Source organism: Choristoneura fumiferana, chromosome 18 (assembly GCF_025370935.1).
Source record: "Choristoneura fumiferana chromosome 18, NRCan_CFum_1, whole genome shotgun sequence".
Classification (NCBI taxonomy): Eukaryota; Metazoa; Arthropoda; class Insecta; order Lepidoptera; family Tortricidae; genus Choristoneura; species Choristoneura fumiferana.
Genome location: NC_133489.1, coordinates 3,132,523 through 3,157,759, shown reverse-complemented (window position 1 = coordinate 3,157,759; position 25,237 = coordinate 3,132,523). Strand labels below are relative to the sequence as shown.

Genomic DNA, 25,237 nt, shown 5'->3' with positions numbered 1-25,237 from the left:
TTAAACTTTCCGAACAGGAGAGATGAAAAACAATATGCTATATACCTGACTCCTTAAAAACAAAAGCACAGGTATTTCTATTAAAAGCACCTAGTTCTAATTGGGTTTTATTAATTTTGATTCCCAGAAGAAATACGAAAAATGTTGCAAAAGCACGTTTATTTGTTTGTGGTTTTCCCACTGTTTAATGGGACTGGTTAAGTATTTAATGTACTTTTGATGAGGAGATGATCAGTTCGGCCGTTAAAACATTCGATTCCCAGAAAATCAGAAAGAGGAAGTTGGAAAATACCCACAGAATTTCAATTAGAGTGGGTATATTTTTGGGTTTATAATATCACCATCGACCTATGCGATGTTTTTGCTAATGTCAAAGTTTGATAAGACTAAGTACCAGACTTTTTGTCTAAAAGTACGATAACCCATGATCGGTCGAATATCAGCTACAAGTAATCTAAACAAAAAAGTTAAACTGCTACCATTATACGACACTATTCCTAGCTAGTCAATAACTGTATTAATTTTAGAAGGAAAAGAAGGATCTGAAGGCGAAAACAATGTTTTCTTCGAACTATGATTTCATTTCATCATAATCGCACTAATACCCAGCACAAAGCGGGACTTTTCTGCTCTAGAGCAGATTTTTGTTATAAAAGTATCATAATATATATATCAGTATTTTTGCTATAAAATTAGCCAGAAAAGTGTAAAAAAATCTAGTGTTAGGTTGGTCAACCTGGCGGTCTAATGAAATTTGACAGATTGCGTACAAAAAATTGTTGCTATCAATCCTATCAAAAATAGTAAGTAGCCGTATTAAAAAAAAAATGTGTGTTTGGTTAGCCAACCTGGCGCCCATCCGAAATTTGACAGATCGCGGGTAAAAATATCTGCTACTAACTCTGCCAAAAAAAGTAAGAAATGAAAAAAAAAAACAAATGGCGGGAACGTTTTTTGAGAGTGCGAATGTAAACTTACAAAAATGGAATCATCGAGTGCTAGTGACATTTCTGTCCTATTAATTGTTTAGTATGAGTTTTTTTTTCGTCTACTATTCCTGTAATTGCTGAAAGAAAAGCAGATTATGCACCTCGCATGAACTAATTTAAGTATATTGCCCTCGTGCTTTTTAAAGCCCTCGTTAACGCTGGGGCTCTAAAGCGGCACTCGGTGCCATAATAAATAACTTTCTGCTTGGTGCAACAATCTACTATTATTTAGCGAATTGTGATTAGACGAGGTCAATCTATTGTAAGATACACTTTTGATGATATCAGCGTGTTATTTCTGTATTTTATCTCATATTTTCCAACGTATATTTTAATCACAAAGGACATTTGTGACGGAAGACTCCTTCCTAAAAGTGTAAAAATAACAAGATAAAGAGTAAATAGAACAATTCATATTTACATAGAGATTAAATCGTACTAGTAAAGATAAAAGTAATGTTACTTAAGACACTGAAACCAGGTATTCGTTTTTGTTATAATTATTACTTCTGCAATTTTGCTACCAATTTCTTGAATTCGTCCCTACTGTCGTTATCCCCTTTTATTGTACCACCGTTGTCTATATTGTTCAAGTTTCTCTCTTCATAAAATTCTTTATTTTTAGTTTACTAAGCAGTTAATTGTCACTCTCTGTTTATAATCCTTATACCTAAAATCGTTTGAATTCTTCATCTTTCGTCGCTTAGGGTCATTGCGTTTTTTATGTTCGTCCTAATTTTTCGTGGCTAGTTTATCCCATCTGTTTGCATCCATGTAGCCTGCCCAGTTTTGTATGCTTTGTATTCTATCTATATTCTGTTTCCTCATATCAATGGTTTTGGTTTTGCGGCAGTCACGCGTACACGAAGAATCCGCGTCATTTATCAGTCCCAGATTGACAGCTGTGGAAAAATTCTTCAGGTTCAGAGTTGTGCATAAATAAGATAATGTTGATGTTTTTATCAATGGAATTGGAATTAAGAGGCTTGATCTAAGCTCCTTTAAAATGGTTACGATAAAGTGTTAATGTTTTATGTAACGTAAGGATCGACCAGACAGCCTTAGCGTGCCTGATTGTTAGGTATACCTACAAGATGTCTTGAAATTATTCCAGAGTTTTACAATAGTTGATGAGTAAAGACCCCATTTTTTTCAGTTTTTTTTTCACGCCAGTAGGTAGGTACACTTTCTTACTATACTCAACGCCGTATTTAGATTCCAAAAAAGTTACATGATATAGTTATATCATATTATTTTAAGAGTAGAGTTAGGGAAACTATTTATTGTATTTTACTTTGTGACATTTAATTTTCATTACTTATGATGCGCTGTTATTAATTTGATCATTTTAATTAACACATCCTATCTTACGAGTATGTAATCTACTGCCAGGTCTCTCGAAATGATTTCGTACGCCGACAGGCACATCGTAGTTTGCTATCTTGTTTGTTTGTCACCTAATTATAAACCTATGCTGATGAAATAAACAAGATCCAACAAGATGGAGCGACGACTTGGTTAAGACCGCGGGATCGCGGTGGATGCGGAAAGCACAAGACCGGTCTGAGTGGAGAGCCTTGGGGGAGGCCTATGTCCAGCAGTGGACGTCTTTCGGCTGGCATGATGATGATGATGATGATGATGAAATAAATAAATGAATTTGAATTTTGAATTTATGAAGATGGCCGAACGTCACTGTCACAAGTGTCATTATCATTGTGACGTTCCAGATGGAACCAACCCATGCACATAAATAAATTATAGTCTTATAATATTTTGTTTTTATTTAGAACTTAAATGGGTATCGGCAACAGAAAACTTAACAGGAAACAAAAATTCGAGAACGAAAAATACCACGAGTATATAGAAAATATTCGATCAATCTAAACGTTAGAAGTTTAACTACGAAGTGCAAAATTCGAACTTCGTAAATTGCCATCCCGCTAACGCTTAAGTTATTAATACGAGAGTCAGAGGGAAAATACCAATACGATATCATCATCATCATCATCATCATCATCATCATCACCAATACGATACGAACTTCGATTTTCGAATTACGTTTTAGTCCCCCAGATGCCGAATGAAGTGACAATTGGAGATGTCATGGTGGCCCTGTAGCCGCCATGTTTACCATAGTTTTCCATACGTGATTTGCTGTCAATATTTTTTTATGTGCATATCTACGGTGCATATGAAAAATATCAATACATAGTATTACGCAAGTTATGAGATTAATAGTATCCAAATATTGTTTAAACCTGAAGTATTTATACATTAATATGAACTTTTCTTCTACAAAACACTCTCAACCATAAATCTGTTGGTGAAATTAATATTTACATGAAATTATTTATTTATGCAGTTGCATTCAATTTTAGCTTTACAACTATAAATAAATAATTTACTTATGAACACTATTTAGAAAACTTAAAACTTACCGATGCAAAAAAAAACATCACATGAGTAGTTTTTTTGGAATCTATCTTTTAGCTACGATTAAAAAGTTTCGAAAAATATTTACAGCGATATTCAGGTACTTGTACGAGTACTATTACTTATTCTGTGATTCAGGCAAACTAACCGAACCGCCTGCTGAAATATTCTCCAAATCTTTGAAAATGAAAACACCTTGTATAATGTTAAAGTGCAGAATCCGCGCTCCTCTAGCTCTAGAGCAGGGTTTCTCAAACTTATGGCTCCACGTACCCCTGTTAAAGTTTATAGACGACAGCGAACACCCCAAAACAAAGTAATAACACTGGCTGTTGGAGACTTGGAGAAACTAAGTTTTTATTTCAATCATCATGTTAATATAATGTATATTATTTATTTCAATAAAAGGTAACAAATATAGGTAAGAATCGTCTTGCCAACGAAAATAACAACTGAAACAAACAACAACAAATAACAAACAAATAAGTACTTAACAAATTTGGAGTTGAAATAAAAAATACAAAAAGACTCCAAAAACCAATCTTAATCATCTTGCCAGTCTTGCAGCCACCATCACGTAAACCTTGTCGCGAACCCCCTACCGTCGAATAGCGAACCCCTAGGGGTTCGCGTACCCCACTTTGAGAAACCCTGCTCTAGAGTTTTGGAAACCAACCGTCAGACTTGGTACAAGGTAAGTAAATATTAGGTAATTAGGTAATCTTGGCCACCACCTGAGTTGTAGGAAGTAGTTGGAACTGACCAGATTTTATCGAGTGGCAGTGCACCTAAGTATATCTAATCTATTAGTAGACTAGTCTTTCTCCGAGGCTTCGCTCACATAAACCAGGTAAATTATGCTCTTCGTTAACGTTGCATAAAAAAACATCCGTCCCAAATTTCATGTCTCTAAACCCAGCGGTTGAAATTTTGGTTTACAGTCCCAATGTAATTATAAACCAATCAGAATGCCAGTGTAATTATTTATTAATCATGTTACATGTCTAATTTATTCTTAAACAACGCTTGTAAAAAACAAAGCTCAGTTATTTTTTAATTCGAAGCAGATTATATGACATCATTCATTTGTACTTATTACAGGTAAGTATGTAAGTAATTAATCTGACCAGCCGTACTTTATAGTCATAATTTATGGATGACTGTTGATACAAGTGCGATACAATCTTTGTTTTGTTCATTATGCATGTTATTATTGTTGTCTTGTCTATGACTTTGTTTGAACTCATTCAACCTTGTTGTTTTGGATACTGTGTCTATGTCATGTCGTAGGTATCGTCTCATTTGCAGGTGATTAAATTGATTATAATTTGTAACGCCACAGGTTAATTATCTTTAGCAGGTTTCAATTATTTGAGTTTTAATGATATAGCATGGTTTACTTTAATTACAACTTATAGTGTAAGTGACATTAAAAGACGGATTTAAATTGCAAAATGGCACTTTTTTAATTGTAAGTATAAGGAAATGACATTCTCAGAAACAGGTATGAGGTACGGTTGAGTTGTTTTGTAACGATTTGAGGGATTCGAAATCCAGAGATGGCAAAAAAACGCACGTGAGGTCGTCACAGAGACAGGGGGCAGAGCGAGAGGCGGCGACGGAGCGAGCGCCGCGCCAGTGCCGCGTGAACCGCAGACGATACCGCCTGTGCCTCTCTCTGTTTTACCGCGTTTAAAAAACTTATCGAACCCAGAGTGTTTCTAAAAATCGAAAACAAACGAATAAATACATTCTTACAAAACGAATTGAGCCCCAATAGTGCTGTGAACAAGTGTATCCAAGCGACGCGTGGCGGAACGCAAAAACAAACTTGGTTCCGAATGGTCCCCGCCAGTAATTAGTTTGGTAAAAGTGTGTGTGTGCTGTGGACGCTTGATGGTTCAATTAGAACTAAATTAGGCTTTTGTATTGTACCCAGTCCGTGAGCAGCTTCCTCAGGATTTCGGATGTTGAAGCTGGTTAGTGTTTGCTTTGTTTGTCACTTGTTTCACCTTAGGTGCCGCTTCATGTGTTATGCCGCGGGGATGGTCCCTAACTGTTAGACGTTCCATTTGAATCCGGTCTTTTAACATCATTCTCAGTATATTCTGTAAAGTTTGAAATAACCGTGTCATATTATCTAATATTAACTAGTAAATAAAGTTTCACAACACATAATATAGCGGCTTTAACTAATGCTTCTAAATTCCTTTATCTTCCTTCGCTACCGCTCGTAATCCTGTTGATATCTATTCCATTGATAAGCAGGACTTGAATTTACTCTGATAAAACTATCTACACCGTATTTTCGAATGTTGTTAAAACTGCGGTCTTGTTTGACCTTTTATGTTTATTTTCTTTCATGCTTGTTACTTCCCGTTCGTTCTGTTTGTTGATTCTGCTCCTGCCTGCCCATATGTGTATCGTTCGTGTTCAATCATTCTTCAGTTTAATGTTGACTTATTCGTCATCTGTTTTGTGGGTGTGTGCGTCATTGCATCGTATTTGGCATTTCTGTTGGGCTGGTGCATTGTGTGCATTTTATCTGTAGACTGGTATTAGCGTTTAAAAATAGTGAAGCACCTGCATGCATTGCATTGTTGCATACATAACAAACTCTCCGTATATAGCTAGGTGAGATGACCGACACGTGCTTTTGTAAGTGAATGTTAATAGTGCTTTGGGGTGGTCGGTGGAAGTGATAAGATTGATAAGTGATAAGTCACTGAAGTAGTCTACAATTACACTCATATCAAACTTAGTTAGGGTACGAGTTTCTACTCACTCATACCGAAACGAATACGAAACACGCACACATCTAAGCACTCTCCAAAACTAATGTGGTCATAATATATTTGACAGACATTTTAGAATTCAAAGATGCCACCAAAGAGTTGCTAGGTTTAGTGTCAAAACATTCGTTTAAACCCCTTGATTCATCAACATTCACTGAAGAGAGAGAGACATGAAATAACAAGATTTTTAAATCTCTTTTATAATCTGTGTAGGATGAGATGATAAATATAGGTATCTATAACTTCCTCTTTCTTATAAATAAACACTACAACACCTAATTGGGGATGCACTACATTTGTACAGTTAATGTTATTTTCTGAATTACTATTATTATGAATTGTTATACCTATTACTTGAAACGCTTAGCATAGTGACAGATAGTTATTAAGATTGATTAGATCGCGTCAAACTTCCACCAGGAGACTTTCACATTGAATGTTTTCCATTTCTTTAATTAGACACACTGAAACTTTTTGACGACCTATAAGGTAAATGTACAAGTGCTCGTCACTGTCCCAATGGTTATCATCATTGATCTTATATATATGGCATTAGTGTGTCGAGCACTCAGACGTTTACCTTAGCAGCCTATCTGCAAAATAAAAATCTACACAAGCCAGGGTTACGCCATACACAAATTTTGCGTTCTGTTACCAAAAATTAAGGATTATTTTGATATATTTGCTTAACATACTTTATATAACGGAAGTTCTTTACTTGGAACAAAATACACGTAGATCTCGAACAACAATGTGACAGAAATGCACTGTCTTAATAGTAATCCGCAAAATAATAGACGTTTCTATTTTGAGAATATATCAGGGGTCCTGCCACAACTGTATTGCTTGTAATGGCCAAGTAAAAACCTTGTTCGGTGAACTGTTATTTCCTTTTGCAGCGCCCTTTACTAGTTTATCTCATGACCCTCGTTTCAAAACCATGGACCTTTGTCAGATAGTGAAAGCGGCGGAAATAACCATTGATGAAAATACGAAATTCTGGTAACACTTGTGTTAAGTTGAATGACAAGGAAACCATTAGGACCCTTTTCTCATTAGTATTCAAAAATATGCCTGTAAATTGGAAACCATTATCTTTAATTTATGTCTGAATAGAAAGTTTCAGGGACAAACTGTTGTTGACTTTTCTACAATGGCATTAGAGAGTTTTTATAATTTCAGACCGACTAAATAGCACCAGTCACATCAGGTCTATCATTATGATTTATTTTTTAATCTCAGTGCGTACAGTTTATCTCGCCAGTGTTTTCTCGACATGCATTATCTCTCATCTTCGCAAATGGTAGAAACTATTTCTTTGTCTAGACATTTATCATTATCATCACATCTGCCCCACTCACCTATATCGTGTGCGTGTGCACGTCCAGTAATGGATTAATGTATCGCTACATTAATCATCAGCTGGATACGCGGTTTCTCCGCCAAATAAGCCAGGGCTGAGAAGATGTAATTTGTCAAATCTTTGATTTCATCATCATCATCATATTATAGCCGTAGAATGTCCGCTGTTGGACATAGACCTCCCCCATTTTTAACCCCCGATGCAAAAAAAGGGGTGTTATAAGTTTGACCGCTATGTGTGTCTGTCTGTCTGTCTGTGGCACCGTAGCTCTAAAACGGGTGGACCGATTTCAATGCGGGTTTTTTATTTGAAAGCAAGTTTTCTAGCGATGGTTCTTAGACATGTTTTAACAAAATCGGTTTAGCCGTTTTTGAGATATTGAACTTTGAAGTGACAATTTCGGGGGTTTTCCAACTTTTTGTTAGCTGATCAAAATCCTAAAAATCAAGATACTTACTGATTAATTCTGTAAGTAACTTGGTGGTGTTAATAATGACTCTTCTATTATGTGTCTTCATCAGATTTATGATGATTCTTCACCAGATGTTATAAATTTTTCTTCAAGATACCAATGTTTGCTTACGAAATCAACATTAGCGACTTTAGTACTCCGCTCGTTGTAAACAATTATAAACCAATTAAAATATCAGATAGTTTTGACGATTTCAATTTAATTTCACAAAACGTTCTTGCTATCAGTCAACCAGATATTCATTAATGAACTAAAAGAATTTCTTTGCAGCTAAGTTTATGCAAAATATGCGTGTTCATGCAGTTCCTCCACCTCCACGCTGTAAGAACTCACATAAATCACACAAACCCATCTATCACCACCACCACACTACACTGACGCATTTCGAACTCAACCAGAGCTCATCTTCAGAGCAACACAACCGTACACCATGCTACCAGATGTTAGACCCAATAAATAAATATAAATTAGATATTCATTAGTTGATCTTAAGTATCATTTTCCATTAATGCTTAATGTAAATCACGGAATTATTCACAGATTTAACTGAAATCTTTCACTCGAAGCACTGATCCTGAATTACTTCGATCTCATATTTGTTTCTATTTAAAATATTATCAGTTGTATTTGCTTCGCATGCTAAAGAATTAGCTTTAAAAGTGTGGAAAATTGAGCAACCCTGATCGCTCGCGTCTCCAGTGTAATCTAATTACCTACCAGCCGCGGCAATGATCGCTTCTCACTTTTAGTTTTCTCGCGACACGTTAATACTAACGCCTCACGCTCGCCCGTTACGGCTAGATTACAGTTTGTGGCTGTTAGATAATTCCCCAATTATATTTCAGTTATTACAGAACAATTTGAATAAAAAATGTATTAAGATGACGCAAAAGTGAGACGTGGACAATCGTTGAAGTTTCACTTTAATATTATACAATAATGAAATTAAAAGTTGCGCCGAGTGACTTCCATGTTCCAACTACTTACTTCGAATTTAATCTCCTGTTGATGACGTCGCTAATCTCCACGTCTTAGAAAATCCAATAGAAATCACTGCACTCAGAGTTATTGACCGTGGAGTCATCAATCATTAGAGAAACAAGTCGCAAACCGATCGATCGAGAGCTGATAGCATTTGACACATTGATTTTGCAAGATAGCGACCATGATTTGTGTGACATCGGATGTTTTGTATCCTAATCGACTATATTGTCGATGGTTGCAAATATAACTTACATTGTGAGTCCAAAAACTTATTCATAGATGGACCTTGAGCATAATATCCTTCGCTTAGCGAAAGGCATTTTGATACAACTGAAAGCAACAATATTTTTATAATTCAAAGAGAAAGTTCTTATTTGGAAAACATTGATTTCTAGAATTGCAAAATTTTACGAATAAGAGCTAATAAAAGTGTAGGATTGTGGACAAAATAGAATGTACGAAGCTGAGATGGCAGAGAATAAAGAGAAATTGTGAAATTTGCCTATATGGACGACAGCATAGTAGAACTGCATTAAATCACACTTTGAATTCCTTTATTAGGTGAATTATCTTAACCTGAACGTCAATAATAAAACGATGTATATTTGTGTTATTTCAATCGACATCATTGATTATTTAACCGACTTCAAAAAAAGAGGAGGTTCTATGTTCCAATGTTTGTATTTTTTTAAAATATCTCTTTTAGAAATCGCATCATGCCCATTTACAGCCGTTATTTAATCAGCAACTGAAACAAAGTATACACGTTTATTGATGTGTATCTGTTTTTCTTCTTTGTCTTATTCATTGCCGCTGAAAATCTTGCCCCTTCTGATAAATTTGGGTTGAGGAGTTGACGAACTATTTCATACTATCATGTCGTCTGCTGGTCTGAGCACAGAAGGCACCATGACCTCACAATCATGTTTATCTATTTTCTTATTATTTATCATTACATTAGTCTGTTAAAGTGTCCCACTGCTGGGCAAAGCCCTCCCCTTTTTTCCACCATTCGTCCCTATCAAGAGCATGCTCCTGCCACTCTACATGATATGCGTCCAAGTCGTCCCGCCATCTTTTCTTCGGTCTGCCTATGTTTCGATAGCCATTACACGGAATCCAATGGGTTGCTTATCTATTACATTACCTTAAAAATGTGGTGTGTCCACAGACAATTTTTTGCCATAATTTCGTGTTTTTTTAATTCAAATACTTGACTTAGTTTTCATTAATTTGTACCGCAATGGTTACAAGGCTATTCAGATAGCCTTAATATAAAGTGTTTGTAGTAATGAATTGCATTTATGTATTAACTTATCTGTGTAGGACTGGGTGCAGCTCTGATGATTGCCTAACCGTAGTGAGTAACCAGTGATTTTAAAGAGGTCTGACATTGAAAAATATTTCAATATACAGAACCGATAATTGTACTCCTTTCGCATTTTATGTTATGATACAAATGGGATGATGTTTGTTTCCTTTTATATGCAAACTTATTTTATAAATATTTGGTATTCGAAATATCTAACGGTCAACGGAGGTAATATTAAGTTAGGTTAGTTTATTGTAAATCTGTTTTAAAAAAAATATACCTCGTTGAGTTTCTTGCCGGATTCTTCTCAACAGAGGTTTTTCCGAACCGGTGGTAGTTTTTTTTGACATTCATAAGTGCCCAGCAGCAGTTGTCCAGCAGTGGTGTAGCGGTATAGCACGTGGCACGGAATGCTGAGGACCTAAGCTGGGTTCGATTCCCAGTGATGGTCTTATTTTTCTGGTTTTTCTGTGCATCTATATTTCAGTTTGTATTTTCAATTCATAAGTGCTTGTTATAGCCTAAATTGAATAAAGATATTTTGACTTTGACTTTAGGTAATTGTAGATATCCTACTAATATTAGATATAAATACGAACGTTTTTGAGTTGTTTGTGCGTGTGTTTGTTTGTAATTGTTACTCTAAAACTGTTGGACAAATTTGCGTAAATTTGGTATGCAGATATTATAGCCTGGATCTCTAGAATAAATAAATAAATAAAATAAATATCACGGGACAATTCACAACAATTCACCTAGTCCCAAAGTAAGCTTAGCAAAGCTTGTGTTATGGGTACTAAGCAACGGATAAATATAATTATATAGATAGATACATACTTAAAATACATAGTAAACACCCAAGACCCGAGAACAAACATTCGTATTTTTCATACAAATATCTGCCCCGACACGGGAATCGAACCCGGGACCTCAAGCTTCGTAGTCAGGTTCTCTAACCACTAGGCCATCTGGTCGTCGAATAACATAACAGGTAGGCTACTTTTTATGCAGATATTCCTGTGGGATAAAATTAAAATAAAACTTAACCGCTAAACCTAGAAAGAAACATTAACACCATCGAGTGTGTACTTCAAGGAAAGTAATTAAAGACGGCTATGTAATTTTTAATAATTTCCGGGATTTAGTAAAATCTCGGAATTTTATAATCGTTTATGCTAGGAAAGGAGGTTAGTTTAGTGAAAGAACATAAACATAAACAAGTAAGCAACAATAATGATTGATGGAAATTGAATTTCAAAGTTTAAGTCATGCGTTACATATTTAAAGCCGTTATTACCACAATGCGAGTCCCCATGCCTGCAGCGGTCAGGTAATAATTGTCAATGAGATTGGGCACGTGCGCTTGCGCAAGCAATTGTTCTCAGCCAAATAGAGTGCGACTCGTTAAGGCGTTTCGCAACACTAGTTTTCACTCAGATTATCAATGCTTCGAATTCACAGTCTTTAGTTCGCAAAGGTGAATGTCAACTTGGACGCAAGACTTGATTTGATGGATAGCTAAGTGGTTAGAGAACCTGACTACGAAGCTTGAGGTTCCGGTTCGATCCCCGGTCACAATACAATGCAACAATCGGTATTTTTTTTCTGGACACCACAAATCAATACATTAAGTTTACGAAAAGAGAAAATGTAGGGTAGGCAATAGAAATAGGCGGTCGGATATTGCCTAAAGCCCCACTTAGACCATGCAAGAACTTGTATGCAAGTTGCATTACATCGCAGACTATTGAGGGACAATGAATTCAGTTGATCAAACAAATACCGCAATGTAGTAAAACTTGCATGCAAGTTCTTGCTTAGTCTAAATGACGCTTAAAAGGGATCAGATCAGACAGCCATTTAGATATAAAAACTAATAGAAATAGGCCAAAGTAAGTGGTGCAAACGAATATGCAGGAGAAACGATAACAATAATATTAAGGTAGATAGGTACATACACATATGCACACAGGTACTACTTATACTAAACTATCAATGACAATTGTTAAAAAGGCCGTTTATGAGAAAAGAATAAAATATGACAGATATTATTTATTTCATTAATATAGCAGGTATTTGTATGAAAAATACTAGAGTATGTTTGTGCCGAGTCATGAATTTTTTAAATTTGTATTTAAGTATGTCTTTGTTCTATTGTTAAAGGTTTGAATAGAATTAACAATTGGAAATTCTACTGGCACTTCTAAATTTAACCATCATCATCCCAGCCTATATACGTCCCACTGTTGGGCACAGGCCTCCTCTCGGAATGAGAGGGTTTGGGCCGTAGTTCCCACGCGGGCCCAGTGCGGATTGGGAACTTCACACACACCATTGAATTGCTTCGCAGGTTTGTGCAGGTTAAATTTAACCAATGACACCTTTTACATTCTTGACAGCAAACTATCTTTATGCCTAGAAGCCTTATTATAACACACTTGTAATCACAATCGTTTTCACCACTCCTTTCTGTCACACGGTATAAAACGAGGGTAGAAAGAGATGGTTGAATGCGAGCCCGAACGTCAGCGCGTTAAGCCGAGTTTAGACTTGCAAGAAAAATCGTGCAAGTTGCAACATTGCGAGGTCGTAAAGCCAAAGAGTTGTCGGTGGTCAATCGAGCGGTGGGTGGTGGATGCCTAATGTCTAGGCTGGAGGATAGGAATAAGTAAATTTTTGCCGCTCTCTGCAAGTGCCCGGTTAGCCCCCCCCCTCCCCCTCTTAGATCGGGTCCTGGATACAGTAGGTCTACTCTTGTCGGTTATCCCTGTTTTCCGCCAGCTTTTTGGTTTCTTGATACGACTTGGCGGTGACATTCTATATTTTGGCTTGGTCTTTCTTTTCATGTAGACAGTATGATCAAAAAGAAACCAACTAAAACAGTTTGCCTTAGGCAAGGTATTGGCGTTGCTGGCAGCGGCAGCTCTTCGAATAGCTAAGATTCTTCGCTCCCCTGTGACGTTTACTAACCTCTTAGTTATTTCTTTATGAAGCTTCAAAGCGCTAGGACCCCACGGACCAAGGATCTTAACACCGAACGGGACAAAGTCGTATTCGTTCAGAACAATGTTTGGAAATTGATATAAACACTGATTCATTAAAAATACCAAATTTGTCGCGATATAACAATACATGGTATTTATTTAACAACAAACGCATATGAATGTCCTTTGTTTTAAATTATGAAAATCCTTGGTATTACGGAAACAATAACAAGACCTCGGTTGTATAGAACTAATCGATTGTTACCGTATCGTTTGAATGGCCCAGCCTTTCTCACAGCTCGCCGTAATCGAGATTATTCAATTAAATTTAGATCGATATCGTATATTTGTGCGCTTGAGTGCAGTGGATTATTGGCTTATTGTTTAGTCAATCTTGTTAGTATTTCTTAATTAGAGATGGTGATATTGTTGTTCTGCGTTATCTTATCAATGGATCTTTTGCGAAGTCTAGGATTGCATTAGTTGATATAATTGTCGGTGTAGATATTGCAAAGTTTATGGCATAGATATGTACAAGACATTTTGAATATACTATACTGTTTGCCCGCGGCTTCGTACGCGTAAGTTCAGTCAGATTGAAATTCCGAAAAACTGCAATATTCCCGTGGGTATTCACAAAAACCATATTTGTTTTTATTGACGTTGAATCATGCAGTGCCAAATTTCACGACTATACCCAGTGGTAAAGATTTAGAGATTTTATTCAGAATACATCGGGATTAAAAGACCAATGTAGCCGTTTGTGAGATATTGAACTTTGAAATGACAATGTCTGAGGGGTGGGGAGGTTTCAACTTTTCAAAGTTGGTTAGTGAACTATAACATTCGCGACCTTGTGATAGCTACGTTTATGCAAGATATGCGTGTTTATGCAGTTCCTCAACCTCCACACTGTAAGAACACGCACAAATCACACAAACCCACCTACCGCCACCACCACACTACACTGACACGTTTCGAACTCAACCAGAGCTCAACATCAGAGCAACACAACCGTACACCATGCTGCCAGATGTTAGACATAATTAGATTAGATTGGACCTCCGCAAAGTAACGCCTGATTCAATACATTATTTTCATCACACTTGCTCGTAAACAGTGTCGTAACATGCAGGCTACCTTGGTTGTAACCCTCCAAATAAAACCCTTGACATTAATGTGCTTGTCATGAAACCCGTGGTCAGTAAATAAGTCATTGCCCGTACTAATTTTCTTGTCATGAAGCCCAAGGTCGGTAAATGAGTATGTTTACTGCATGGCGTGCTGCTGCTCCGTGCGCGCGCTGCTGCAGGAGCGCGCGCACGTTGGGCACATGCTGCGGAGGGGGAGGGCAAGGGGAGCTGGCACTGCCATGTGATGAAAAACATTATGTCGCACGGGCGGTACTAGAATTACGAACATCGACTCATTAAAGCCGCCGCGGTTTCGACTTCGGCCTTCTAATAGACTCTCGTTCGTAATTCCTTATTTACCGCCCTTAAGACACAATGTACTATTAAGTTGGTTAGGTAATAGAGTTGCACTCTTGTGATGCCGGGGCAGGTCGCTAGTGTTATTATAATTTTAGGCCAGTCTTATCATGAAACAAAAATTCAAATCGGTATCATATTGTTTTGGATTACACACCTGCAAAGGTCATACATTGTCTAGAACAATACCAGTCGTAGTGAGCATTGAAAAACTATGAGTCATTGTGCAATTTGTTACCAAACTTTAAATAAGTATAACCTGTTCGTAGTTCAGATCTTTATTTTATGAATAAATCTCTAATATATAAAATTCTCGAGTCAAAAATGTTTGTGACCTAACTGCTTCGAATCGGCTTGACCAATTTTTTTTTTTTTTTTTGTGTATTTTCGGTAGGTCTGAGAATAGGACGTAAACTAAATAAATACATAAATAGTAAATAAATAAATATCATGGGACACTTGACACCAATTAATAAAGATGAAGTGCACATTTTGAGCTTTGGGTACTGAAATTAGTATCTGTTTGGTTGTTGTTGGGTGAATTTTTGCAAGTTCATTTTGATCCACTTCCAGTTGTCGTATTGATTTGAAATTTGATATACATAATGTAAATTGGATGCCAATGCAAGGAAAGTCAGCAAAAAAAGCTTATATTAAAAATGAAATTTCGCTACAAAAATTAGATGGTTTGACTCAATAGTAACTTGTATTGAAATGTTCAAAACTAACTAGAGAAAAAAATATCCCTAGGCACATTTGATGAGTGTATTTCACCTAGTGTTGCTATGAAACCAACCGTTGAATTCATATTTTATTTCCAATTCAGTGCGGACATCACGCATCCGTCGACTCGATTATTATTTGCAATTCTATATCGTTCCGAGAAAATGAGTAACGGAGGCGTCCAGCGACGTGCTTCTATGTGCATTACGATACCCGATAACACCGCACAATGAATAAAAAAACAAACGATAACATCCGTTCTCACCTGCCTTTAATATGCATTGCTGATTTGACACCGTGTAAGAATGACGGGGTTCCCATGAAGCAAGCGGTGTATGCTCAGTTTTATGGTGGTCGTAGCGAATGGTGCGGGAATCGTAAAACAAGTGACCGCAAGTTACGGTGTGTGTTAAGTTTGTTAACAAAAGTGAGTGGTCATGTTTCAACCTGGGAACACGTTTTCTATCGTTGGTAGATTATAATATGTAAGTAACGAGCCTCGCTTGGACTATTTTTAAGGTTCTGGTATTTACTTCAATAGGAAAAAAGTTCTGTTAAAAAAACATTTTTAATATTTCATCATCATCCCAGCCTATATACGTCCCACTGCTGGGTACAGGCCTCCTCTCAGATCAAGAGGGCTTGGGCCATAGTTCCCACGCGGGCCCAGTGCGGATTGGGAACTTCGCACGCACCATTGAATCGCGTCGCAGGTTTGTGCAGGTTTCCTGACGATGCTTTCCTTCACCGCAAAGCTCGTGGTAAATTTCAAATGTAATTCCGCACATGAATTTCGAAAAACTCAGATGTGCGAGCCGGGGTTCGAACCCACGACCCTCTGCTTGAGAGGCGATAGGTCAAACCACTAGGCCATTACGGCTTCACTAGGCCACCACGGCTTCTTTAATATTTACTTACAAGATTTTTTTGCTGTTGCTGACTGCACGAGTACTTGCGTTGTTGTGCATGGAAATAATATTATTATGTATTAAAAATATAAATATTTCTTTATATTTATAATTTTTTTTTTTTTTTTTTTTTTTTTTTTTTTTTTTTTTTTTTTTTTAATATTTATAAAGGCCTCCCCCTTAGAACGCCACAATGAACGACAACTCGCCACTTGCATCCACCGGTTACCCCGCAATTCTCACGATGTCGTCAGAATAATAAATATTTCTATTATTTTGGGAAGCAATTTTGCTCTGATTCGATTTTTTCAATTCGACAACATAATCCCTACTACAACACAATATCAACTAACCTCTCATCTAAGGAGTATGTATAGGTAAAAAACTTAAGATGACCTGTTGTATGTACCTACTATCTAGTGCACAATAGTACATTATGATACAAGTGTGCTATGTTGGTCATTACACTCGAGTCGGTTTTTAAGCCTGAGCCGAAGGCGAAGGCTTAATGGAGACGAAAAGTGTAATGACCAATGCTCACGTGTTTCATACGACGTTTTTCAACACACTTGCGAGGAAAAGTAAATAAAAGTTCACATTTATTTAAAAACTTTAATTATTGAAACAGTTATTAAAAGTACAATTATTGAAATGATATGCTACCGCCTTATGAGGCATTTGTACTGTATGTTTAATTGTATTATTAATTATTTCATTGCTTTGTTCTTGGTATTTGTAAATGTCGGTGATAATGCAACATTCTGAAAGGAGGTAGAAGAACATTGCGTTTCATCATTAGCAAACGTATGAAATCCCAAATCATCATTGGCATATGAGGTGGAAGGACGCGGTTCAGGGCAGAACTTCTTGGATTGTGGCTCCAAATGGATTGCTTGTGTTATTTTGGCACTTATGTCGGCTTTATTTTGGATGGAGTCCTCAATATATGACTCGGCGACATTATTAGATCGCCATCCCCCATGGCGTTTTAAAGTCAATATATCGGCTCCTGAATTAGCCAGCAATGTAGCTGAAGTCCGCCTAAAACTGTGTCCGGTGTAAGCGTCAGCCTGTGGTAAGCCTAAAAACTTGGCAATTTCTCTAGGCATCGATCCAAATTTGTTCACTCCGATAGGCTGACTCGTGCATTTGCCGTTTTGAAAATTTTGGAAGAACCGGTCAGATTTTCCTTTTGTTGAACGTAAACTTTCATATTTTTTCACTATTTCATAAAATGGTCCGTGAATAGTAAATGACCGAGGAATTTTATTTTTAGTGTTCGGAATTTTGACAAGTAGCATCTCTCCGTGATTCTCTATATCTTTTGTCGTAATGTTGTTTAATTCCTGACGCCTACAGGCACCAGTAATTCCGAATATTAATGCGACCTGAAAATAAATAAAATCATAATTAAGTTATAATAATCGTACTTAGTTCCTATTATATCAACACTCACAATACCGCCTACAAATATTATAATAATGAATACAAAACTAAATAGTGGAACTGACCTTTGTCGCTAGATATTGATTATCCGGTGCTTCTTTAATGAACTTCTCCACTTCATTAGGTGTTAAAACCTTGGATTTTCGACTGTAAAAGCCGTCTGAACGTCTTTTCAAGAATGCAGTTAGATTGGTGTACGCTTTGATGTCAATTGCATTTTTATTCTGCACGGTACTCTTCAACATAGAATATATACACCAAAGCGAACTAGGTTTATACCTCTTCGCCAGTTCACTAAAGTAAGCCATGAACACGTTTTCTGAGAAAGAGCTTGCATTTTTGCTATTTTTCCATTGAATGAAATTTGCGTAGGCTTGCATGTATTTATCTTTTGATTTTGAGGGCAAAAGACTATCACTCGCATTTTGCGCTTCAACTATGATATCTGGCGGCGTACACTCGATAAGTAATTCTTCGTTATCTAAATTCGACATTTTACAAAACAACACTAACGAAATGCAATACTGTGAATAAACTTAACAAACAGAAACCCATTTAAAAGATGGCGGCCGTAATTTTTTTTTTTCGCGCGCTCAGCGCTGCATGCGCGCGCAAGTCTGAGATAAGGGCACCGGCAAAGTAGCTAATCAGCCACATATTTATAAATTTTGAAATTGGGTATTTATAGTTAAAAATACACCGTCAAATTATAAATACCAACAAGCTAACAAGCAGTTTCATGAAATTCTTTAATTATTTATCACATTTTGAATTGAATTTTATATTTACGCAAATAACTACTTAGCTGTTTTCGAAACATTAATACTTCTTGCTAATATTTAAAAAGATATGTAATGAAAAGGCACTAGTGCGATAATGTAATGTAAAAGGCACGGCATGGGTAATATTCTGCATTATCAGTGTAAATACGCTGTAATAAGACCTACTTTACGAGCAGGTGTGTTGAAAAATGATATGGGACTTCTCATTTTTCGAATAAGGAACGTCGACTTATCATTTAGGACTAGATACATACAACTGGTCATCTTCTTAAGTTTTTAAAAGCTTTATTTAGTTTGCCCTGTTTATTTATTTGTTTGGGTCAAATCTTGGAAGCTAAATTTGATCCACTTTCAGTGATCGGTCGGATTGTCTTGAATTTTGGCATACTTATGTAACTCTGGTGACAATACAATAATCTAGTAGTGAAATCCTGGTGGTCCAGCCAGGATTGTCTCCGCAGGATAACTCCTCAATGCTTAATGGTATCGACTTGAAATTTGGTACGGAAATGTAGTTTAAATGACAATGCTATACTATGTTGACCAGTACAGTCAGCAAAAAAGCTTGTATTAAAAATGAAATTTTTAGCAAAAACTTATTTACCTATACAAACATCTTTTGTCTACACCACAAAACAAATAGAAAGTAAACGCGTAAACGTACATGCGCTTACGCAACCAGCCGCTGATTTGTATCTAATTTGGTATTACGTAAATTATTACACATTATGACACACCAATTAATCCTGGCGTAGCATCTCTTTGGAATTACTAATGATTTCCGAATTTTAAATGGAGCTCATTATTTTGCCCCATAGTGTACTGCGTAATGATTTTTGGCTTAATATCTTTTGTAGACATTTTTTTTTATTACTACCATAGAGCTTTTACCCACTTAATCCACACCTGATTCCCATGTTTTTTTCATGAAAACACACCTAATAAAGGTTGTTTCTTTTGCTTAACTGAAACTTGTGGCCACGGCCAATGCCATGCCGAAAAGTTGAAGGAGGTAAAAAAAATGCAACTACGGCTGTCAAACGGCCAGCCGTTGCCCTGAGTTTGCCTGCAAAGAATTAATTACCACGATCCCATGGGAACTATACAATTTTCCGGGATATGGCCTTCCGAGGATCTCAAACTATATCTACTTATGCTGAATTTCGTCTTGATCGGTTCCGTGGTCCATGCGTGAATGATTAACAAAGAAATAAAATCTTGTAATCTTAGATAGAATTACGTGATTTAGGCCCGAGTAAGGTACCTAGTAGTTATGACAGAAAATTGTAAAGATTTAAACAATATATTTAGATAATAAATAAAATATTAATAACAACTAGCAACATTGATGATTGGCGTTGTTGATAATGAAACGTTGTCACGAATAGGTAAGTATCTTTATTTAAAAATACTCAGTTTTTTTTTTTTATTTCCTGCATTCTTTAATCGCTCACTTCCTGAATATAACTTTTTCTTTAATGATATTTCCGCACACTAATTAAAATTTTAGCACCTATTTTATAAAAAGGATTTTTGCAATGTTACGTTAATAAGTAATTAGAATGTGAAACTTTTACAAATTAATTGGCTGCGAAGTGACTGTTGAAATGAATAAGTGGATTCCTTAAACGTCCTACAAAAGTCGACTTTTTAATCTGTAGATTTTTTTAAATGATATATAATATAGTCACATATACCGGGTACATGGAGCCTTTAACAAAAGCAAATAATTAAAACATAGATTTGGCAGGTGGTAGGACCTTGTGCAAGGTCCGCCCGGATTACTACCACCATCTTGCTCGCTAATCCTGCCGTGAAACAGCAGTGTTTGCACTGTTGTGTTTCGGCGTGGAGAGTAAGACAGCCGGTGAAATTACTGGCATTTGAGGTATCCCATCTTAGGCCTCTAGGTTGGCAACGCATCTGCAATCCCCCTGGTGTTGCAGATGTTTATGGGCGGTGGTGATCTCTTACCATCAGGAGACCCACTTGCTCGTTTGCCATCCAGTCGAATAAAAAAACTACTCGTCGAACAGAACGAAATTATTTCAGCGACTTTTGAAAATAATTAGTTTTTTACGCATTACGATTAGAAAACCTTCAGGGCTACTACGAAACTCGAAGTTCATGTCATGCGGTCCCTCTGACACTTATACTATATTTAATACGAGAGCGAGAGAGACGGTACGATACGAACTTCGAGTTTCGAGTTTCATAGTAGCCCTGCTTTTTTCGTGTCGCAAATTCCAGCAAAGTTATCTCTTTATGGTCTACATGAGCATCCTGTCGTATATCGTTACAACCGTCATTATCACTTATCATTGCACACATGCCGGGCGTTAACCCGTTACCCAATGCAGCACGTGTTCTTAGCGCCATAACTGACATAACTCTGGCAACACTGGTTGCCACAGACTATCAACATTCCAGCCCTTAAAGCATCCACCACATGCCTCCAACGCTCTATAGAGGGCAGTCGTCAGTCCGAGAGATACCTTTATAGTTTTTTTTTTATTTCAGCAAGGTTCGACTGTTTTGGAGCATGGTCTTACTTGTCTAAGTGTAATTTAAAACTCTAACACATGGAATAATGGTTGCTTTATTTTAGGAACCGTTTTATTCTTCTACCAGCCGGCCCACTGCCTTCGTTGTAAAAAGCAGTCACAGAGTATTTTTTTGAGTATCATCTGCAGCAAAGTTGATATATATATAATCATGGGGAAATATTTTATTGTATGAGGTGACGGAGCATTGCTCTCTCAATGAGGGTGACCTCAGATGAAACATCGGATTTACAATGTGGCAGGCGCTCAAGATGGAGTATTAAGTGTTACATACTTGGCAGTTGAGTTGGTGAGCCTTTGCTATAATTATGAGGCAATTCAAAAGTAAACCGGCGGGATAAATTGTTTAGGGCTGCATTCTGTGGGATCTTCAAGAGATAAGAGAATTTACTTAGAAAATGTTACGCAAGATTAGATATACGGACAACGTTGTTTTTTGTTACTATAGCTTCATATTAAAAGCAATATAACTTTCATAATAATATGTGGTGTTATTTTTGTAAAAACTTGATTTGAAATAATTAACAGCAGCGCGATATAAGTGGAATATTTTTATTTGTTTGTGGGGCTGAATGTCGAAATAGAGACGGCACAAGTACCCACAGTAGGTATAAGTAATAATGCAAGCAGCAAATGAGCCAAGTCGCGTAAATGGCACAAAAAGAGTAACGCGTCTCGCAAAGTCCGGTCCATCGCCCTCAAGCTTTGACATCGGTAAAGCGCTTGTAAAGCTTTGTATGTATATATGTACGTGCAAGCTGTTGTTTGTTTACATAAAATATATAATACAGTTCTTTTATATCTAACAGTGTAGTCGATAGAGGTCGTGAAATGTATTGAAAGTTATACGAATAATAAATGAAAAGTGAATTAAGTTTTTTTTTTTTGTTAGCCGAACGTTTATTTTTATTATTGTTAAATAATACTTACTTATTATTATATATTCAAATTAAATAAATATAAACATGGATGGATGTTTTTACTCCTTCACGCAAAAACTACTGCATGGATTTTTAAGAAATTCGGTATCTATCTACATACCAAATGTAGGTACAAACTGATACTGGACATCTGGAATAACACAGAAAATTAATTATAAAATTTAAGCCAAATTATAAAAATTGGCAGTGTTTTTAGTGCAACGTCAATGAAGACCACTATGTATTTTTTGGGAACTCACACGGGATTTTTTGCAGTCGAAGTCGCGGGAAACAGCTAGTATTTTTTTTTCGCTAGTATTTTATGCATTCGTATATATTTATGGGAACATATCAAAATAAGTAAAGTTTGAAAAGAATAACGGACCAAATACAAAATGGTCGTTTGATATACCATTTTGGTTTGTGATTTTCGGTGTAACTATTAGTTATACAAACTATGATGACCGTGTAATCTATACATTGATTTAGGATAGGTTAGGTTTATTTTAATCCTATAAAGATTATTATTATGTACTTACTTTGTTGATCGAGTTAAACCATAATTCAACCAGTTGTCACACTTCGGTTCGACTGGCCTTACTGTGTGTTACCATGCACAGGCGCCTTTGTACTTATGTCGTCCACCGTTTTTTGCATACTACCCTCTCTTATTTAGATTTAAGCAAAATTATTGTTTTCTCAGTAAGTGATCCATGTAAATCTTATGAGAAATAAATATCTTAAACCATAAACCATAAAGATGATAATTTCTGAGTAATTTGGATTATATCAAATGACCATTAGGTATGCATTTCGTCCATTATTCTTTTTAAACTTTATGTAACTATTTTGATACGTACCCATATTTATATTTACTTGTCATTAAGTTACAATGATTCAGTCGGGTCGAAGCCTGCATGGCGTCACCGACATTCCTCCGCTTTTTTTATTCTTTCTCAAGACGGAACTATGCATTAGGTAACCGGTGAAACGATATGAGATGGCTTTTATTAGAAACCGGCGTACGTGTCCACCGGCACTTTTGAGTGGTCTTCATAAGTATTCAAATAAAGAACATGACATGAAAAAAAACCAGCCAAGAGCGTGTCGGACACGCCCAACATAGGGTTCCGTAGCCATTACGAAAATATTTTTCTAAGGATTTCGTATTTTATACGGAATCTTCCAAGTTTAGGTATATTTTATACCTTAGGCTGCTATTTACTCTTAAACTACTAATAATTCTCAAGCAAACTTAGCCGTTATAGTTTTCCTTGAAAGTTTGATATACTTAATACCATCCTGATTTTTCCACCCACTTTTTTTCAAATTATCACTTTAAAGTTGAATATTTCCCAAACACAACACTGACTCAAATAAAGATCACCCCCTGAAGAAAATAAAAATCACCCCCACTTTACGTCTATGGGAGGTACCCTAAAAAAAATGTTTTTTGTATTTTTTATTGTACCATTTTGTCGGCATAGTATACATATAAATCCGTGCAAAATTACAGCTTTCGAGGATTGATAGTCCCAGAGCAAAGCGGCGGACGGACAGACAGACAGACAGAAATTATAAGGGTCCCGTTTTTGCCATTTTGGCTCCAGAACCCTAAAAATCGTAGATTTGCTCGGTCAATAATTGGTTTTGAACAAGTCTGCGTTATGTTGTTTTAGCTCAGATAAAAGAAATGCACTATACCAGGTAGGTATCATAAAATTGATCCAAAATATTTAAATACCTAAAATAATTATTAAAATTCCGGAACTTCGCAAAAAATCCATGGGAATCCCCAAAAATGACAGTGGATTTCATTAAGAGAAGTCTCTTCGTTCCATTCTCCATACAAACGTAGTCCCGGTCTCATTTGAAAACTAGGCAACAGAAATAGATGAAATTTTGTAAGTATGGACTAGACGTAATTATCTATGCCTGTGGTTTTTCAGCTTATCATATAAATATGTAATATCAGAATTACAGGAGCTCAAAAGTCTACAAAAAAAAGATGTCAACTTTGCACGAAAATTACAGACTAATAAAGCATTTTTACAAAAATTGAAAAACCACAGGCATAGAAAATATAATGAATATCTTGATTGTTAAATATCATTGATTTCTGTGCTATACTTTTCGTATAATATGAGGACAAGGAAACCCAAAATTCAACCGCCCAAATCTTGAAAAGCCTACAGCTATCTCGATATAAATTACGGACGTCGTTGCGGAAGGCATAGGGGGACGGCTGGGAGCGCTTATGTCACGAGCGATAAAGACAGCAATATCCCAAACGAATACCTACCTAACGCGGCCGCGCGGCCGGCAGGGAAACTTCTCTTAACGTTGGGTGAAAAACATTCTCTCTTCATTCATGTCGTCTCTATTCCTAGCTGATAAAGTGTTTGGATTTTATCCAGACCCAGTGGAAATATCGGGATAAAAGAAGTACTTAAGGGATCGCCAATGCGGATCGAAAATTCCAAACATCCATGTCCATGATTATAATCATTAATTTTATAATACGACTAAGATTGATATTTATCTTCTTGACAATAGATTTGAATACGATAACAGTGGCGTCAACCTTGGTTTAATAACGTTTTTGAGCCACAAAGATAAAATCTATATCTTACCATACTTACAGATAGGAAACTGGAATCAGTCGCATATGTATACCCTCATGTCTGCTTCGCAGGATGGCTCGATGATCACACGCAGCCAGCTATTTATCAATTCCCAAGGTGACGAAAAATTATGGGGTTTAGCGGCCTCCCTTCTCCCCAATAGCCGCCCCATGCCTCGCATAAACTAAAGTCCTTTACAACAACAGAAAGAACCCCGCTGTCGTCTGCTTAGTAATGAAGTTATTCTAAAGTAATAACAAAAACTTACATGAATTGGTTATAACTTCGTATTTAAATTCTCACATCACATCAACAAGTCCCTGCAACCCGCTAACTCCTCTCTCCAGTGTTGCCATACTTCTCCTTACAATTCGTTCAGAAATCAAAGTACTACATATATCAACAAAATCTTATATTATTTTAAAAATAGAAACAAGAAGTATAT

The 25,237-nt window shown here is 36.5% G+C and overlaps 2 protein-coding genes across 4 annotated transcripts in view; one reads left to right on the top strand and one right to left on the bottom strand.

Moving 5' to 3' along the window:
• Positions 1–25,237, top strand: part of conu (Rho GTPase-activating protein conundrum) — a 152,785-nt gene that overhangs the window by 13,823 nt on the left and 113,725 nt on the right. The window contains exon 1 of one of the 3 annotated variants that reach the window (XM_074101994.1): positions 5,045–5,291. The exons of 1 other annotated variant lie outside the window; for it this stretch is intronic. Coding sequence is in view for 1 of the 2 variants with exons in the window: in XM_074101993.1 (XP_073958094.1) it covers positions 5,393–5,404 (12 nt within the window). In the remaining variant the exon portion in view is untranslated. Of the gene's footprint in view, positions 1–5,044; positions 5,405–25,237 lie in introns of those variants that run through there. One more of the 3 variants, XM_074101993.1, reaches the window with a different exon arrangement.
• LOC141437805 (uncharacterized) lies at positions 16,886–18,867 on the bottom strand. Its single transcript, XM_074101324.1, has 2 exons — positions 17,968–18,867; positions 16,886–17,844 (listed from the first exon to the last, which is right to left on the bottom strand). The coding sequence occupies exons 1-2, from the start codon at positions 18,394–18,396 to the stop codon at positions 17,164–17,166; spliced, it is 1,110 nt and encodes a 369-aa protein (XP_073957425.1). The 5' UTR covers positions 18,397–18,867; the 3' UTR covers positions 16,886–17,163.